General features: G+C 42.3%; 1 protein-coding gene across 1 annotated transcript; it reads right to left on the reverse strand.

Moving 5' to 3' along the window:
- Positions 1 to 2,733: 2,733 nt before the first annotated feature.
- Positions 2,734 to 14,291, reverse strand: tmem38b (transmembrane protein 38B). Its single transcript, XM_083983264.1, has 6 exons — positions 13,894 to 14,291; positions 6,796 to 6,952; positions 6,132 to 6,316; positions 5,852 to 5,939; positions 5,030 to 5,147; positions 2,734 to 3,734 (listed from the first exon to the last, which is right to left on the reverse strand). The coding sequence occupies exons 1-6, from the start codon at positions 14,015 to 14,017 to the stop codon at positions 3,429 to 3,431; spliced, it is 978 nt and encodes a 325-aa protein (XP_083839390.1). The 5' UTR covers positions 14,018 to 14,291; the 3' UTR covers positions 2,734 to 3,428.
- Between the last annotated feature and the right edge of the window lie 1,207 nt (positions 14,292 to 15,498).

Raw genomic sequence — 15,498 nt, forward strand, 5'->3', positions numbered from 1 at the left:
CATTAGCTCAGAGGAGAATTGGGGCGCATGGTCCCACTAGAGATTATGTCAGTAGTGGTGAGAGGGCAAGCAACGTCCAGCGTGTGACATCACGTTAAGACACCACAGAGTTGGAGCAGGTGCACCGCCACAAGCCAGATAACTGTGGCTATACTTTAACGCATTCACCGACATTTTCTGTGGAGTGATGGTTGGACAAAACGTCAAAGAAATGGCTGAGACTGACTGGAATTATTTTTTTTTTTTCTTCCTTTGATCACTGAAATTAGAAACTGCAATTTGGTCCAAATCTGAACGAGATTCATAAGTAATAAAAGCAGAGGTGTGGATGTGCATGTGAATAGGTCACGTTTCTTCCTGTGGAGAAAGAGAAGAAGACAAAGTGCCCTGGTCTCTGTGGTGGTTGGAGGGATTTGGTGAGTGAGTGAGTGTGTGTGGGAGCATGTGTATTTGTAGGTGTGTGTGTGTGTGTGTGTGTGTGTGTGTGTGTGTGTGTGTGTGTGTGTGTGTGTGTGTGTGTGTGTGTGTGTGTGTGTGTGTGTGTGTGTGTGTGTGTGTGTGTGTGTGTGTGTGTGCCTCGGAGCTCTTTGTGCCTTTTTGATGGACTCAGCCTTTGTTGCCACTCTGTGTCACATGCACATGCACCAACACGGACAAACTAAAACACACATATCCACACACAAGCTGGCTGGTTTTACGATGTCATACTGTATGTGACATTTTCTCTTGGGGATATTACCTTTGTTCTTAAAACTAACCCCATCTCAAACTTAAAAAAAAAAAAAAAAAAAAAAAACAGACCCAGGTTTTGAAGTGTTAAATGTCTTATATTATCAGATGAGAATATTTTCAGTCATTTCAAAGTCAAAAACGGGCAAAATGTCCCCGCAACCTAAAATGTCCTCACAAGACTGGTGAAGTGTGTGCAGTCAGTCCTCACAAGCGCAGCTAATCCGGACCATACACACTCAGACACATGCAGGCAGCTACCATTGGCTCCGCATAGAGGGTCCCCTCCTGTCCCCATCCCTTCTTGCCTGCAGCTGCTGGCCAGCCTGTCAGTTCCCAGGCATCAAGCCATCATAGATGACGCCGCCTCACGCCACCAAGTGGTAATCACCTGCCCTGCACCTCCTATCAGCAGGGGTGCTATACTCCAGGCAGCAGTGGAGGGTAAAGATGCTACCAGCAGTGTTTACAGCTTCATTGGTGGAGTTTGAAAACCAGTGAGAGAGAGACTTGAGTGAAGATTCAAGCCATGTAGCTAAGCGCCACATATTTAAAAAGGGAAATATGTGATAGAACCATAGAAAACCTTATTCAAACATGAGTTAAGAGGAAGTACAGTGCATTTGCCACAGGTCATTCACAATATTAGTGTCACACCCTGATTGCTTTCCATTAAGATGCCTCTTTGTGCTTATTGTGAGTTGGTTCATTGGTAGTATACATCATCTTTGTGCTCCTGACCTCTAGTCCTCACTCTGGGTTCAAAGTCATGTGTATAGGATGTGTGCGCATCCGGAATCTTTGCATTCAGTCTATGTGCATGAGTCGTACGTGTGTGTCTTTGCCTTTGTGTGTGTGTGTGTGTGTGAGTGTGAGTGTGTGTGTGTCGTGGCTTTGACAAGAGCAAAATCGGATATCTCTGAGACAGTTTGCTAAATCCTTGCTATATCCACGACCTCTACACAGATGCCACTGTGGGATCAAAGTCATGTATATAGAAAGGTGTGCATGCATTGTGCGTATAATCTGTGTGTGTGTGTGTGTCTGTGTGAAGGTCAGTCTGTGTGCACACATTTAAGGATTAATTTTCTGCACCTGACAAGTGGAAAACAGGCAGCAGTGGGAGGATAAAAAGAGGCCGAGGAGATGGGCCATATAGGGCAGGTGAGGCGCAGGGGGCGAGGGGCCGGGGCCAAAGGAGCTGGGGCTCGACAGTAGGGGGGCTGCTCAGTTCAGTGAGTAATTGTAGTGGGGGTCATACGGGTCTGGACCTCATTAAGAGAACTGTCTGGGAACTTTTGGGGTCTGAGTTGCCGTCATGTCACCGGCCTTCTTGTCAGAGGAGGAAGTGTGAGGAAAACCAGTGTCTTGTTAATGCATCTTTCAGTTTTCCAGGTCACACAGTTCAGTATTAGACTATGTGATATCTACACAGCAAAAACAACTTTGAGCATACAAGACTGTAAGTGTCATCTAAAACCTGTGGATTTGGTGCATTAAAAGCAGGTACATCATCTCAACCAGTATAATTTTTGATCGTCTTTGAACGCCTTATCTTTTCTCCTCGACCCCACCTCCTTCCCTTATTTTTAATTTGTATTCACAGGGGGGGGTTCTTCTCCGTCTGAGGGTACATGGATGAGAATTGGGGGGGATTTGGAGGATCTCTCTCCAGCAGCTTTTTGAAGAGGGTGAGGTATCAATCAGGTGCTGATGTTACACTGATGCAATCTCTCAGCCTAGGAGGTTACTTCTGGACGCTGCGCCGCTTTATATCAGCTTGGAAGCTGCTAATGTAGTTATCAATTATTCTTTGACGTATGATACTGTGAACAAATGTGCTAAGACAGCTACATGATGTTTCGATTCTGTATTAACGGACTTTCATTCAGTGAGAATAAATGCATAAATAACGTACACGGGCTTATGTTTAAAGCTTTACGTGTCTGTTTGACAGAGCTGGGGGCTAGATACCACAGAAACACATTATATACTGCATTTAACCTGTTTATTCTCATGCTTTCAACTGTAATTCAAAGCATTCACCAAGGAAATGCAACAATAAGTTGTCTTTCATTTTGTAATGTTATACATTCAAGAGTGCAATTATTTAGTATAAATAGAATAAAATATCTGCGTGTCATAGAATATAATCTTTTTAAAAAATGTCTCTAACCATTTCAAAGTAGGAAATATAGCATTTACATGAAGCAGAGTATATACAGAGAGAAAGACAGAGAGACATTCATAGATCAGCAGGTGCACAGCACTGTTCCCAAAACCCAGAGATAAAATTGTCAACACTTTGTTCTTATTATAAATATATATTCAAAATTAAGCTACATATTGTACTGCAAATATGCAATCAGCCAAAGGATAGTATGATGTTCACATCCTACAGCATAAATATTACAGTACGTTAAGGACGGGGTGATTATCCCCAGAATAAGGTGCAGGGTTGTTTGGAGTCAGCTCTTATTGAAATTCTCTTCAAATTATCATTTAAATTGAAAATGTACAAGAAATGAAATAAATGGAAATAATAGAATGAAAACATGTTCAGCCAGCAGGACAAAAACATGTTTCTTGATAAAGGCTAAACAGAACAGAAAGTTTAAGTCCTGACGTGACAAATCTGAATCAGAAATGACTCCACAACCCAGCTTAGAGGTGAAAAGGCGCTACGGGGCAGAGGCTGACTAGTTGCTCTTTTTGCTACTCGTTGTCTCTGCGTTCTCTGACTCCTCTTTGGCTTTGAGAGATTCACTTTGTCCCTTGACTGGAGATGCTGCAGCGCGTTTCCTGGCTGCGGCTCCACTCTCACCCGACTCTTTGGTTGTGGCGGGGGACGATGTCCTGCTTGTTGTTCCGTTATCGATACACGGATTCGTCACTTCGCCAGTGAGGGCGGCGTAAGGGGAGTAGCCGGTGAAGAGGGTCTTGTAGATGGCCGACTCAATGGTAGCAAACGGTGAGGCTGAGGAGCCCGTCAGCATCATCCTTGACTGAAAAAGAAAGAAAAAATAAAGGTGTGATGACATAAATCAGATGTGATCAGTGACCAAATGATTTTTTTATATCATGATACTATATATACTAACTCTTTAAAACTCACATCAACTCAAAATACAACAATAAGTTGGGTTTGCTTGTAGACAAAGAGTTCAAAAATGATTGCAGGTTTAAATGAGCTCCGTTGTCAGACAATCAGCCATAAGAGGTGAAAGTATATAACATCCCATGATGAGGTCAAGTCAGCACAACATCTTAGGCTACATAATAATGATAGGTAATTTGTCACTTTTTAATGTAACCTGAGCAATTACAGTATGCGATGATGACCTACTTTACATATTAAAGCACCTATTTACTTCCCATTAGGGAGGAAGTGTATAACACCTGCATCATCAGGAACCCAAAATAATAAACAGCAGGTTGAACACAACTCCTAAATCTGATGAAATGGCTCTGTGTTAATTTAACAGATCAGAGTCAGAGGGAGCCAACAGAACGAGAGTTGAAAGAAGACATGGTAGATTTATCTGTGTCTCAGTCAAGAGCACAAGTTTCCCAGAGAAGAGAAGGGAGGCTGATGCAAGCTGATGAAAATGATGCAAAAGCCTCAGCCCTACGGGTAATACCGAGCTAATGTGAGTCACCACAGCTAAAACTTCAAAAAAGCAGAGGGAGAAAGGTCATTTAGAAGACAGGCCATCACAGATTTAGAGGAAACTACGGCACCAAAACACTTGTTCTACCTGAGTTAAGATCTAATTAATAAGCACAGGACGGTACAGTATGTAATAGTTGCCCTTGTCTTTGGTGAGAAATTAGCTGAACCAAAACACAGCTTCCTGTTCCGTATCAAAATCAATACCACCTTGGTCACAGCAGCACAGGTAGATACACTGGACCAGTGGTTCCCCGCCTATGGGCCGGAGCCCACAGAGGTATTGCAACTGGGTCAATGAACCATTTTCAAAACAGTATCATTTTAATTAAAATGAAGACGTAATTATGAAATAAAATACAATAAAAATAATATATAAATAATGTTTTAGATTTTTTTGAAATAAAATATATTTTAAAAAACATCAACAATGCTACAGTGTGTGTTGTGCCCTATCTCAGTCTGATTCAGTCCTGAATGTTCAAGGGTTATATCTAAAATAAAAAGTGCTCTAAGAAGGTTTTATTTGGCCTCCATATTAATAGGGGATTGGATGTGGTCTGTCACCATTAATACTGTAAGTAGGGTAGGTAGGCCATGATTTGGACAAGCTTGAGAGCCTAAACTGACCTTGTTGACGACGGTGAAGATGGTGTAGATGAGCATCAGGTGGTGCTTCTGCAGCGGCAGGTAGTGGGTCTGCTGCAGAGCAAACAGCACCGCCCCGATCAGGGTGATCTTGGTGGGGCTAAACAAACATGCAATGAGAAATTATCAGCTATAATGTACATTGATATGATTTACAAAATGATAAAAATGTCTGTAACAGTGAGGATGATATTTTCATCCACAATCAAAATGTCTCATCTTCTATGCACAAATAACACAACACATCATCACTGTGATTGTACGTGAAACCCTCTTGAGAAAATAACTCATATCATTTTTAATGCTGCCTTGAGGCAACAAAAAACAGAACATGCTTTCTGATGAGATTTGTAATCACAAGGAGGTGTCAACTATATAATATATATAAGCTTTGTCGAGTCGCTCCATCTTTGTTTATAAATGAACTTTTTGACATTTCAAGATATACTGTATGACGAAGTGTTGTGATGTCAGTGCCTCATATCTCTCAAGGGAAATATGAAAGTACAACAAGCCTCCAGTTAGCTTAGTTTAGCTTAGCATAAAGATTAGAACCTCCTCCCTCCCTACCTCCTTCAGCCCCCCTGCATCTTAAAACCACAACTTGCCAATCTTCTCATCTGACTCGGATCTTAAGAGCAAAAAAGTGAATTTCCCAAAAAATATCTAACTATTCCCCTTATCCAATTTCACGTAACGCTTAATACATTACAATACACTCACAGGGTATTAAAAATGTAGTTTCATAAGCACAAACGTGTAATGCACTGATGTAATATCAGCAGGGTCCTTTAGAAGACTTACTAAGACATTCTGAGGAGCTCATTAGTCTCTGGCTTCCACACACCTCGAACGAGCTGCTCAAAATTACTTATCAGGCCACCTCCTGCACCTAGTGTGGGTGGAAAAGACACACACGGTTCATACTGATTCATATATAGCTCACAGCAGATATTAATGAAAACACTCAACTATTTACAGTGATTTAAAATTACTCAAAATACGTTGTTGCCAAGCAAAAAATATAAAAATTAAAATTACAAAAAACCTGGAGAGCGACCTATTCACACTACCGGTCACTGACCTCTAGCCCAGCCTATAGCGATCATGACCAGCAGGCTGTCCTTGTATTTGCTGTGGGCCTGGGTGACCCCGCCGAGCACCTTCCACGTCCTGGTCACCTCCTTCATTCCTGACAGCACCAACCGGAGAGGCAGCAGCGCAGCACAACAGTACACCAGATCCATGGGGCAGTAAAACACCAGGTACCTGCGGAGACACATGCGGCTCAGTTAATTAGTGCACAGACACATGTCAACATCTCAGATACCTGTAGTGTGTAAGAACTGCTTTATGTTGTCAGTAAATATCCCTACAGTCTCTGACAGGTACCTGACCTCACCAGCAGAGGGCACTGTGTATTTCTTGTGAGAAGAGTGTGATTATATGTGCCACCAGCAGAGGGAACCAAAGGCTTCTTATTAAAGGATGGGAGTGGGACCTCTACAATAACCTCTCTGTTTTCCTTCAATGTCGTCCACATTTCATGCTCCCTTCACAGAAAATTAAGTAGTTGCACATCTCTTCTAAAAGAGCTTCATTATTTGGTGTTTTGCTTCAGGGATACATAGAGAAACAGGACACAGACCTTCCCTCAGAGATGGAGAAGGCCTCTCACTTTCTGTTTCTCTTCCTCTCTTGCTCTTTTCTCTATATACAATTTTGTTTTCATATCCCATTATATTTACCAGATGACCGAGGCCAGCAGAACGCTGGTGCTGTTGGTCAGAGGTGCTACAGGTGGCTCAGCCAGCATGATCCCAGACAGCACAGCTCCTCCAAAGCAGAAGAGCATGGAGCTGAACCAGCAGGCTAAGGGGCTGACTCTGGACACGTCGAGAGCTCCTGCACGAGAACAGTATATTTATGAGCATGCGGATTCCATGAGTTCCCTATATATTACAAATAAATCCATACATAAGGCATTAGCATTCCTGCAGGCTATCAACATTCAGCGCTCTCATGTGAGTCTGTGAAAAGCATGATTAGTGGTGGTCTACAGTCAAAGTATTGCAGCAGAATACATTCAGAGCAGTGGAGTTGATTGCCCTGGAGGATGCATACCTCATCCAATCTCTGGCACTGTTTACCTAGTATACTGGTTTAGAATTAACAGAAAAGAGGAACAAGAAGAGAAAAGGGTTTGTTGAGCAAAGGTGTATTGTTTGCTTCTGGGCCTACGGTTCAAAGTGCGTAGCAGAGGCACAGCATTTACAGTCACAAACAGACCATATCAGTTCACTGAAGATAGTAATCAGATGCTCAGTGCTCCCTCTGCGTTTCCACCCTGTTTTACAAGCCCACTCTGTTCTAGTTTCTACCAGTGAGACCATTTACATGCTAACTACATCTAAGGCCGATTGTTTTTTTTTTATCTCGTCCAAGGTTAATGCTGCTGATATACATACAGATATACACATTTCACTTGGGTTCACACAGGTAGGACTCAGTTCACCTTGAGCCACCTGCCCAGAGTGACTGTGGCCGCACACAGGACCATACTGGTAATCTGAGGATTACAGGCAGATTATAGCCTCCTGGAGAGAGATCGGTAAACCTGAAGGATTTATAGCTCTGTCTGCCCCCTCTGCAGACTCCTGGAGTCTGCATGCCTCACATATAACTTTATCCTTAAAGGAATCTGAATATGATACAGCTCTAATAATACTATCTACCTCAGATACTTGTAAACTTTTCTACTTTTGTTAAAGCTTTTGTTAAAGCAGAAGTAAGTAAGTAAGCGATCCGGTCGTTTTGGCTAATGCTGCGTTCCAGGCAGGTTTTTGAAACCGTAAATTACAGCTTCAAGTCACAACTTACGATTTTGTAGCGTTCCAGGCAACCCACTCGTGTTTTTTCGACCTGTTTTACCTGTGAAAGTGCACTATAACTGCCACTCGTAACTTCCGACCCGTGAACTCGTACCAGATTGAACTGGTACGACTTCACAGGTCGGAAAAACACGAGTTACGAGTTTCCTTGAACGCACCATAACTGTGCGTTCAGACCGAAAGCGTCGAGAGCGTCGCGGTGGCCGGAAGTCATTCATTTTCAATGAGAACCAGCGTCGAGGAGCGTTGAAGAGCGTCAAAGGCGTTGGCGTCGCGTTTTGGCGGCGAGAGCGTCAGGAGAAAGTTGAAATCTCCTCAACTTTATGCTAATGAGCGATGATGCGGAGCAGCGGCAACCAATCAGAGTGTAGATGTCCCCCACTCAACCAACCACAACCAACGTCAACTTCTTTGACGCGCGTCAAAAACGCCAGGGTGTTCAGACCACCAGCGTCGCGGAAAAGCGTCAAGAGCGTCTTTTGAGGCTTTTGACGCTTTTGGTCTGAACGACCCATAACAGTCCTCGTCCCTACGTCACCACATTCACGGCGTCCCTTGGCTGCACACACAGCCCTGCATGCCGTTCTCTCTCCTCATTGGATAAAAACTGTAGGATACGATAAATGTTTTCTCCTCGGCTCAGAGCAGAGCAGAGTGACTGGAAGACCCGTGTTTCAGACCAAACACTCTATGTAAGTGATTGCTGTCGGAAGATATAACTATTTAAGACTTATATTAACACAAATATATCACTTACTTCTGCTTTAAACAATGACTCATTTATCCTCCATTAGCATTCAGAGTTAAACCATGTGAGGCATCTGAAGGGGACATTTCTCTTTGTTTGATCTGCTAACAACTTTTTTTGTTTTTGGGAACTGGGGTTAAAAAAATGTGCTGCATTAAGATCTGTCATGTTATTTGAATGTAAAATCCAAGTACACAGGCTATAGTGACTAACAATGTTTGAAAATGCTGTATGGTGAAGAATGTGCTCTTCCCCTAGAGTTGTATCTGTTTTACATTCAGCATGTGGCAGGATGCTTCTTCCATGAGCTCATTCATGTCTTTAAAACAAATTCCGCTTCACACAAAAGAATTTTCCACAAACTAGAGGGGCGACATTGGGACTTGTCAACACAGGTGTAACTATCACCATCATCAACTGCTGCAATGCATCACAACCAATCACTGGAACGGAGCCATCGTTAGTGTAATGTTAAAGCAGGCGAGGCGGCTCACTAGTTTGTAAGTAAACATGCATACACATTTACATTTCTTTGTAATGTTGTTACATAAAACACCCAGTGGGAATTTTGTAGTCCTATGTAGTCTCTACCTGCAATACTCACTCACTCAGAGTCACTATTATATGTAAAATGAGCAGATTCATACATATTGAATCATATTATAGGCACACATTGTAACACAAATGAAGTCACAAATTGTCCCTATACTGATGCTCTATATATAACACAATACATTCCTGCAGGTAGGTTGTATAACTTAATCTACAGCACTGAGAGCACAGTGAAGCATGCGAGTTATACATTTCAACTGTTTTCCTCTCGAGTGAAAACTGGTAACACATCCAGGCAGTTTGTTTTTCTTTCGTGTTTGCATGATATCTGACATAATGAACCTGTTGTGCAGCAGTTAGAGGAGAAGGAAGTTTGAAAAAAAAAAAAAGAAAAAAGAAAAAAACCTGGCAGGAAGAAAACGCACCCAAACGTCAGATAGGGAAGTGCGGTTAGAAATATAGAGATGAGCTACAGCCGTGACTATCATACACATCCTGTTCTCCTGACAGAGTCTACATGAGCCCTGATATCAAACCTCAGTGTTATTACTTTTAGACCTACAGCAGTTGTAGGACACAGTTCAGCAAGTGCAGCACATTGCTTACATAGTAAACAGTGTTGATCTGTCATCGCCTTTAGTGGAAGAACAAAACAAACTGCTGCAGTCAGTGCTGCGGCATCAACACTGACTGGGACGAGCTCCATGTTTTAAAGCGGGGAGGGGGCAGCAGTGGAGCTTCAATGTTAAAGTTTCACCTTGTATGTAGGAAATAAATAAGGAACCTTTTCAGGAATTCGGAAACGTGATTGATAATATCTTATCCCCGTATTTAAGTAAACGTGTTTCTACCAAATTTGCAGTTAAGTCATACTATCATTTAGATGTGCCCTCCCAGAGAGGCCATATCTCCAAGACAACTGAGGGTACTATCTGGAGGCTCACATGATGCACGAATGTCAGACAGGAGTGGATCAATGTGCCGACAACGGTCAGTTATCAGTGTCAGTCCAGACCTCAAGCATCGACAAATATTTTGGCATTCAGACGACTCCCTCTCCTCTGTTGGCAGCATTTCACCCACGCCTATGTGTTTTGTACTCTGTAGATATAATGGCAGTTTGTTGTTTTTTTTACCACCCAGAGCGAGAGTGACAGGAAGACACTTTCATTTCGAATTTAAAAATGAAAACCTGCTATCTCCCTAACATCACCAGCAGTAAATAAATGATGATGCATGCATCTTAAGTTTACTCTCTCCTAATCCTTTATTTGTTAAAATACAGGTAAATACAACATTACATAATTCTGCGGACAGCATTTAAGAACTCTTTGTTTGAGATGGGTTGCTATGTCCCTACCAGTGTTGAGCACATACCCTGGGCCAAACAGACCAGTTGCTTACATCTTGTGTTGAATAAAATACACTGACTTCTTGGACGGCTCAGACGAACACACAAACACACCAGACCAGATCCTGTCTGCTGGTTTTACATGCAAAGGAAACACATTTACAAGTCAAATCTGAGGAGGTACAGAACAGCTGTGACATGTCATCCTGTATTGGTTGTATTTTTCTTTCTTTCTTTCTTTCTTTCTTTCTTTCTTTCTTTCTTTCTTTCTTTCTTTCTTTCTTTCTTTCTTTCTTTCTCTCTCTCTCTCTGTTTCATCTCACTCCCCATTAATTTTTACCAGAAATTTAAACAAACGTCGGACTGTTTGTTTTTCAGTAAAGCTCTACTAAAGACCAGCTAGTAACTGTTGGTGTCTGAGATGAGATCAGTTTTGCCTTTCGAGCCATTTCACAGTCAACGAGATAAAAAAGTCCACTTGCAAATGATCTTAGATTAGTGTATTTACTCCACATGAGATTATTCACATTCATTTGCACAAACCAAGATCTGAATGCAACAAACACAAAGAAAGGAGGTACTGAGATACTGCAAGTGTTAGGGCTGAAAAACAGTCGACTTGTTGCTGCAGCAGTGCTCACTCAGCCTCACCAGAATCATTCAGTCATTAAAGTCTTAAGCAGGATGACATCTAACCTTCTATAAGCACCCAACATAGCTTTATCCAAGTCTGTATATCTCTCCTGAAACTCTATAATATTCTATAAGTCCATTGCTCTTTCCAACTCTCTTGTTCTCACTTCATCTCACTCTCAACCTCTCCTGAGCCTCAGCCTTATTTTCCCTTCTCACTATTTTACTTGTGTGGCCCCTCGGACTCAGGCCTGTCTTCGCCCTTCCTCTCCCTGTGGACACAGCCATTACAGAAGGAGCCAGATGAGAAAAACGTGGCTTATCTCTGGTTATTTTTGGCTTGAAGGGAAGACCACTGACTGACATACAACCACTGCTTCCATGTCCTTGTCCTCCTGCTTCTGATGCACTCCACTTACAGAAATGCGCTATAAATACTACACATTAAACTGTGGTGACAGTTGTGCATTTTCTTCCTGTTTGAAGCTTTGGAACAACAATTTTCTCCTTTTGAAGTGATATTTTTGGACAAATATGATTTACTTGTGCTGAGCAGCTCCAGCACTTACTGTACCACCCAGAGTGGATGCACTGTCGAGCAGGAAGGGAAGATTCACACAGGAAAGAGAAAAGCAAGCAAGGGCTGGATGGTTAAAGGCATTCCTTTCCTTTTTGGGAGCAAGAGGAACTGGAGCGGGCTCCATGAGCGCTTTGTGTCTGGACTTTTATTCAGATTTTATTGAACTTCCTTTCGACCGACCCTGAGATTTAAACCTGTTTTCTGCTGTTCCTCCTGGCAACCTCTTGTAAAGCTGTAGTCATCCGTCTCCAAACACACCACTTGCTTAATCAGGCAATTACAATGAGCACAAACACACAGACGCACACATAACTGTTCCCGTCCCACATCATGTGATTAGTTCACCAAATATCTCAGCCACGTCTGACATCTGTGTCTCCATATGCACAGAAAACACACAATCACACACACACACAGGGGGAAGCTATGGATTCTGTGTTGCATTTGCTGACCTCCTTTACATTGTTTGTCCATAGTTTAACTCTGTGTGTCTTTCTTTTGGCTGCATGCTGATAGATGGGAGTAGAAGGCCAAGGGTTAAAGGTCACAGCAGCTCAGATGCTTTGCAAGGCAAGTTCGAAAATAGACTGTAGATTTACAGCAGCGCAACTACAATGGACTGGGTGTGTGTCCTTGTATGCTTGTGTTATGTGTGTGTGTGGAAAGTTAAAGTTCACCACGCAGTTAAAGTCCACCTGTCTCTGTAGTCACCATCTCAGTGACATAACATAGCTGGCTCAGGGCCTGCCTTTGGTCTCATACAATAGACTGCAGCTGAGTGCTACAGTGTGTGTTTTAAAGTTTCCAGTCACGTACGCTGCTGCATGTGTGTTTTTGTTTGTCAATTAAACAAAGATCGAAAAACATGGCTGACTGACTGTATGAAACTAACTTCATAATGACTTCAAGTAAAGACTGAAAGCGTCATACTGTGGGTGACAATTGGTCTCTGTGCTGGCATCAATACAATTCAGATAATTAGATTTATAGTTGAGTAATCTGAACCAGGGAGATGCTCCCCCGAGATAGAAGCAGACATGTCGTCTCTGATCTATCAATTATTTAAAGGTCCCTTTAAACAGATACAGCAAACAGCAGCGGGACAAGTGATAGGCTACTGTATGACTCAAATCAATATCAGAATATTAGTAAGAAGTTTTTTTCCCAAATATCAATATGGCAAATGTTTGCAATTTATTGCATTCATGTATTCCTACATGTGTTGAACGTGGTTAATTTGATTTACTTGTGCATTTACATATTACTTTTACTTGTATTGCTTTTACTGAAGCCAAGCCTCTGATTACTGCCACCACCAGACAAGACTAAACCTGCCTAAAACAACCTGTTACTATTTGTTTTTTTTGTTTGCGGAAGTTGATAAAAATGATATAATACGATTTCATCATCATGCTATGACTCCGGGAAAAACTGCCCAACGGTTTCATATTAATAGGCTAAACAACATCAGAGAGAACAAGACTCAACAAACACTCTGAGTGACAGGATATGGTTCACACAGCTGAGTCAACCAGGAGAGTTGGAAAAGCACTCAATTGGATTAATTGATTACTGGTAGGCTATCCATCATGGCAGGATACCAGGGTTTCCCATCACATGCCCCTGCTTACTAAAGTAGCTAGTCCGCCTAACATTTATTTTCAGTATTGACTCATTTAATTATCATAATAGTATAGCTATATTCACATAGGCCAACTGTCTTTCTTTTAATCAAATGTCAAAGAAATTAAACTTGAACTTAAATTTAGAGAATATTTTTGCTCTTGTCTAGGATGTCATGGAATAAGCTACACAGCTAGCCTACATTATGTGGATAAATCACAGGAGATGCAGATGCACCAGACTAGGACAGTTAACTCAACTTTGTGGCTGTGGGGCGTTCAGGTGCAGCACTTTTAGCCGCAGGACAGCTGAGGTTAAAGTTTGAACAGTTCAAATTGATGCACACAAAAAAAAAAAAGATACAGTCGCTTTTTGCATTCGTCACACTTTGTTATGGTTACTAAGTGACCGTAACCATGGTGCCTGGACAGACAGTGACCATGAGCCTCTCTCTCTCTCTCTTCTTACCTGGCTGCTCCCTCAGAGCCATGATTGACACGACATAGTGCGCCATGTCAAAGTATGGGAACATGGACAAGCTTGCCAGTCCGTGGGACAGCTCGTCCAAATGCAGCACCCCCAGCAAATCCATTATCTTCTGCCTGAAACCCTTCACGAAGAGTAAACTGTTCCACTAAGGAGTTCAAGGCACCGTCCAACTCAGAGCATCAGGGCGAGCACTTGGCTTCATCCACCGTCTGTCAAGTCTGACACAAGCCGCTAAAACAGCTGTCTGTGGATGCACTGCGGCTCGCTCGCTCGCAGCTGGTTAGTTGCCTTCAGGGACCACAGATCTGTATCAAACAGAGGATGGTCATCGTCGGTGTCACCTCCGTCAACGAGGCTGTCACCACCACATAGGCGGAATTCCTGCTCCGTGTTCCGCCATACTAGTGATGTGGCGGGCGGAGCCAGAGCGGCCTCGTGATTGGATGAACGGGAGCGCGGTGAGCCAATCCTGTGTCGGAGTGTGGCTTTCAGAGGAGATGCCACACACTGTTTGTAAAAGCGGATAAAGCTCCTGTTACAACCCAAAACATCACACACACACGTAGAGTACGGGATTCTGGCAGCAGTAGTGCTTTGTTATCCTCTTGTATTGTTTATTTTCCATGTAGGTTTTCCATGTGCCTTCAAGATTAAAAAAAAAAAAAAAGGAACTTTGAACTTTGCCAGAATAGTCCATATTTTACAACTAGAAGCTAGAGTACGCTAGAAGGCCTAAATCATAGTCATAACTGCACCCCATCTCTCTTTCAGCACGAACAAATAATGAACTAAAAAGGCTTATACTGCTGTCACTTAGTTTGTTGTTTCACATTGGATTACAGTTTTGTTCGACAGCACACAAACTGTTGACACAACATATAAAGCTGACCCAGGGTGACCCCAGTGTCATGTTGTTGTGAGTCCCAGTTCATCAGCTCAGCCAGAGCACTCTTTGTGCCTTTATATCAACATGTGAAATTCAACAGACAGAAATGAGTTGTGAAGGGTGGGGCTGGTTGATTTGCCGCTGCATCAGTGGTTTCACACAAGAAGTCACATGCTGCACATGGCCTCTATGTCCTACATACAGTAATCTGTGCTCAAGTACAGATTTCTTAAAGGAAAAAAATGTTTATGTGACAGAAATACTGCGCAAATTAGCCAGTTTGGTGGTTTAAAGATACTGTATCACCGGGTTTACAGTGTGTGATACAAGCTGCACCTGTTACCCTTCCTGTCTTTGATGTCATGATGTTGTAGGCCATGGACTTACAGTGCGATTATTGTGCCATACAAGTTTATACAGCTGTTGTGTGTCTGGCGTGAGCATGATGACACCTGGTGGTGGTGGCTCCATACAAACCAACAAGCCTTTGCACTACTACATGCTTTGACTTACTAATTCAAAAAAATACTTTAGTAACAAGAATAAATCTTCATTAGCTCTCATATAGTAAAGGTTGTTTATGATGCAGCAAAATGTTGCAGTATTCTTCATATAAAACTTTTTCTTAGATGTAAAGTAGCAATAAAATAATGATGAAACTACTGTAGAGCAGGGTTAGGTTTATGATTGTGATAAAG

This window comes from Trachurus trachurus (genome assembly GCF_905171665.1).
Source record: "Trachurus trachurus genome assembly, chromosome: 12".
NCBI lineage: Eukaryota > Metazoa > Chordata > Actinopteri > Carangiformes > Carangidae > Trachurus > Trachurus trachurus.

What these genes read in the sequence shown, in the direction of transcription:
- tmem38b (XM_083983264.1), bottom strand. Translation starts at nt 14,017, where the DNA reads ATGGATTTGCTGGGGGTGCTGCATTTGGACGAGCTGTCCCACGGACTG. An exon ending in GGCTCTGAGGGAGCAGCCAG is followed by an intron (nt 6,953 to 13,893) that starts GTAAGAAGAGAG and finishes GTTCTCGTGCAG; the next exon opens with GAGCTCTCGACGTGTCCAGA. An exon ending in CGCTATAGGCTGGGCTAGAG is followed by an intron (nt 5,940 to 6,131) that starts GTCAGTGACCGG and finishes CACCCACACTAG; the next exon opens with GTGCAGGAGGTGGCCTGATA.